We start from the raw sequence: 3974 nt of genomic DNA on the forward strand, positions 1-3974 counted from the left end.
CGGTGATTGATGGTAAAAGTCAACTTTTTTTTTTTATTTTTTTTTTTTATGTGGTGGTAAAATAAAACTTTTTTTATAGAGGTAGTAAAAGCAAATAAGTGGTTTTTTGGATATGGTAAAAATCAAATTTTCTATAAATTTGACTAATTTTTTATTCATTATATGATATATATCGTATGATTTTAAAAACCAAAGCGATGCCAAACGAATCCTAAAGTTTTTTTTTTTTTTTTTTTTTTTTTTTTTTTTTTTTTTTAAAAAAAAAACCTAAAGAATTGATTCAACTATAAACTGTGTTGCAAAATAAGAAAGTATTACTATCTATAATATCAAAAATTTATTACTCCCTCTGTCACTAAATTACATTCCTGTTTCTAGCATTTATTCCTCACATAATAGAGCAAAACAGGAATGTAATTTAGGGACGGAGGGAGTACGTAAATAACAATTAGATAACTATAGGGAAAGCTCATTTCTTTTCAAGTAGCATTATCTCATTTACAAACCCTCATCATTAGTCAACACCTAAAAAGAAATACCAAAAAAAATAAAAAAATAAAAAATAATAAAAAAAGGACTCCTACATTTTGAACTAATAAATCTAACTTTTAATAGTTCTAAAGATTAACTAAACACGTTTTATTAATCTTAATCCATTTGTGTCAAAAAAATCTTAATCCATCACTCTATCCTTAACGGGCCTGGGAGTGTGAGGTGGACTTGGATGAAGCCCAATGAGCATAGCATAGAGGGCCAACAGTCCTGGACTATGATAATAACTGCATGACAACAATCTGAGCCCAAACAAATAGGTTGTTGCATCATAGAATAACTTGAACTGTTGAACACCTCCCCTAAGCAAAATTAGAATTTGTTATATATACCTAGCGTACACCCAACTAACTTAAGGTTAGTTTTTGTTCTTCATTTGATGATAAAATAACAAACAATCATCAAATTGAAAACAAATACTCATGGGTGTATGGTACACTCGGATGTATATAACAACCTCTCGAGCAAAATTGGTTACGTCATATTGGATTTTTTTTTATTATTATTTTAAGTAAGAAATAAAATATTAGGAAGCCCGGATAATGTCATATTGTCATGTTGTTAGGTTTGATTTAGTACCAATAATTAGATGGTAGAGGCGTATATATTAGATACAAGACTTGTTATAACTTCGAAAAAAACCAAGTTTTATTACTTGGTATTTTATACTTTATAATGAAAAGGCTTGGACGTACGAAGACCTTGGCTAACCCCCTGGATAGACCCAGCAGCAGCAGCCAAGGAAACAAGCAAGCAGAGAAAATTAAGAAGTTGTAGCATACACCACTTCATTGACCGTCTTTTGATCTTTCTTTGAGCAATGTGCATCTCCACTGGGAAATATACAGTCAGTGGCCAAAATCCGATTGACCCGAGCAGCGAGAGGAAGTCGTTGAAGAAGGGAATTGCCATTGCTAATGTGGTTGCTAACACCACAAACATGGTCCTTGCAGTTAGCCTAAGTAAGTTTAGGCTTAACACTGTTTTGTTGCCAATTTTGATGGGGTACTCTGAGTTGACAAATATTGAGTTGGGCCATTTCTTCTGGGCCGATGACTCGATCAATAAGAATACAGGCTGAGTAAATATCTGGGCCATCATAGAAAATTTCAAGTTAAATACATATGTACCCATAAATTTTAATTCATAAATAAAACTCAAACTAGGTTGACATGTGAGAGGTTCCGGTTCGATAAGACATTTCTCCTTACCTTTAAATAAAATAAAACCTAACGACTAAAGTTCTACTTCATAATGCAATTGCACCACATATATGGTGCACCTGAGAATATCAATTCCCAATTAAATACACATATTAGGAGAGTACCTAAAATACTATATGCAACTATGCAAGTGAGTTATATCATTTAAAACCGCGATTAATTGTTCAAAAAATTGTTGTTTTATACCTGATATGCGCCAGCTAAATGAATAACGATGAAGATGTTGGCCAAGTCTACTAACCAAAAAGGTTCATAAAACCCGAACCCAGTTAACATGTTACCAGGTGCATCATTCCCAAATGCAGCATAGCCTAAGGTACCACACAACATGTAAAATGTTGTGGTTGTGAACACTGATATTGCATTGGCCTTCTTCATCACCTTATTCTCTGGTGGTTCCGATTTGAGCGTATCCTAAGGTCATATCACAGACTTTAGAACTCATTGTTATATATTTTTGTACATAATCAGAAAAATGGACATAAGTTTTCATTGAAACATAGGTTAGATGCACAAAAAATCACCTGTATTTCAACAAGGACTGCAGAGAAACTGTATGTAAACGCGATATCTCCAAGGGCTCTACATGTCCTCCATACTTTATCAGCAACTGTTACATCTATTCCTACCTCCACTCCAGTTAAAGTTGTCCTCCCTCCTTTGCCTACCCAATCAAATTAATGTAATCACTCACTGAAATTTCAATTAGCTATTAGCTTATCGCACTATTACAGGTAGATTAATTACCTGAGATGATCCTGGCAAGAGCAAGTCCAATGCCTATTGAGGAATACCCAAAAGACATAATCGCGGCAACAGTTGACAAATATGTGAGCTTATGAAAGTTAGGAATTTGTGACAAAAATATCTCAAATATTCCCAAACCAATCATATAAGGATTATTGCTAAACTTGCAAGAAGCAGAATGGCCTTTGCTGTGGAAACAGTTAGACTTGTGCACTGCCCTGTAAAATTTTCGACAATGAACATAAATTGGCTAGCTTAATGCAACTACATACACTTTTAACGTGCATTCAATTGATTCAAAAACTAAGATTGAACTCGAATAGATGGACTTACACCATGCTTATTGATGCAGTAATTGTATAACCAATTACCATTCCACTTAAATTGGCATACTGTACTATCCCACAAGCAATGCAGTTTACTCTGCCTAAAAATGATCAAAAACTTAAGGTCATTCAGGGTAAAAAATCAGATGAACTAAGGTCATACGCGCTATAAGTCTATAACCCTAATAGAAGGATGGTACCTAAATTAGCGCGAACCTCTTCCATATATGAATGATTTCTTTTTCCAGTGACAGGATCAGGGAATCTGTAACAATCAGCTAGGAGATTTGAAGTATAATACGTAATGAACGAAAACGTTACTAGTGTTACGAGTCCCCCTGCCCATCCAAGCTGTGCCGTGCCCCATGCTAGTGAAAGAACTCCGGATCCTATGATTGCTGTTATAATGTGTGCACTTGCTGTCCATATAGTCCCTGCAAAATCATCAAATAGCTATATCAAAATGTTGGTTTTTAATAACCTAGGTCGCCCTAGGTAATTACTAGGAAACGAACACATTTTACATGAGTAAGACTTTGTTTTAGGAAATTTTACTTCTAAAGTTCAACCAAACGATTAACTACTAGAACATGTGACTGACTATTTTATTCCATATTTTTTACAAAGTACTTCATTTAAAATTTCCACAGAATTACAATTAATTGGTCGTGTATCAGTTGCCTATATAAAATATGTAAAAAAAATTTCTTTCTTTTTCAAGTTTTTCATCACTACCAAACCCATTACAACGACGACGATAACAATGACGACAATGCCTGATACAAGAAGGGCCTAAATTCCCAATCAAATAATAAATAGGGAAAAGAAAAAAAAAAAGTATTACCAGTTCTTTTGGGATTGCCATCATCATCAAATAGTTGATCTTCATCACCATCCGAAAACTTGTAATCAACAACATCTTCTGTACCTCTCATTTTATATTTCTTCCCTAAACTCTTAAAACAATATAATTAGGTAAGTCCAATTATATATTTCGTGCTACATACAAGTATATAGTTCAATAAAATCGTATTTAAGAATATATAAGTATTGTGGATGTTATGCATTGATGATTGAACTATCATGTACTATGCCTGTTTCGCCCGTGGGGTGGGACCATATATAG

General features: G+C 33.8%; 1 protein-coding gene across 1 annotated transcript; it reads right to left on the reverse strand.

Annotated features, from left to right (window-relative positions):
- Positions 1 to 1123: 1123 nt before the first annotated feature.
- LOC145556393 (amino acid permease 6-like) lies at positions 1124 to 3885 on the reverse strand. The gene is made up of 7 exons (XM_081618041.1): positions 3693 to 3885; positions 3049 to 3282; positions 2856 to 2949; positions 2523 to 2740; positions 2300 to 2439; positions 1962 to 2189; positions 1124 to 1641 (listed from the first exon to the last, which is right to left on the reverse strand). The coding sequence occupies exons 1-7, from the start codon at positions 3781 to 3783 to the stop codon at positions 1216 to 1218; spliced, it is 1431 nt and encodes a 476-aa protein (XP_081474167.1). The 5' UTR covers positions 3784 to 3885; the 3' UTR covers positions 1124 to 1215.
- Positions 3886 to 3974: the final 89 nt, after the last annotated feature.

Source organism: Chenopodium album, chromosome 8, assembly GCF_948465745.1.
Source record: "Chenopodium album chromosome 8, dcCheAlbu1.1, whole genome shotgun sequence".
In the NCBI taxonomy this organism is placed as follows: domain Eukaryota; kingdom Viridiplantae; phylum Streptophyta; class Magnoliopsida; order Caryophyllales; family Amaranthaceae; genus Chenopodium; species Chenopodium album.

What these genes read in the sequence shown, in the direction of transcription:
- LOC145556393 (XM_081618041.1), bottom strand. Translation starts at nt 3,783, where the DNA reads ATGAGAGGTACAGAAGATGTTGTTGATTACAAGTTTTCGGATGGTGAT. An exon ending in AGAGGTTCGCGCTAATTTAG is followed by an intron (nt 2,950 to 3,048) that starts GTACCATCCTTC and finishes GATCATTTTTAG; the next exon opens with GCAGAGTAAACTGCATTGCT. An exon ending in ACTGCATCAATAAGCATGGT is followed by an intron (nt 2,741 to 2,855) that starts GTAAGTCCATCT and finishes AAAATTTTACAG; the next exon opens with GGCAGTGCACAAGTCTAACT.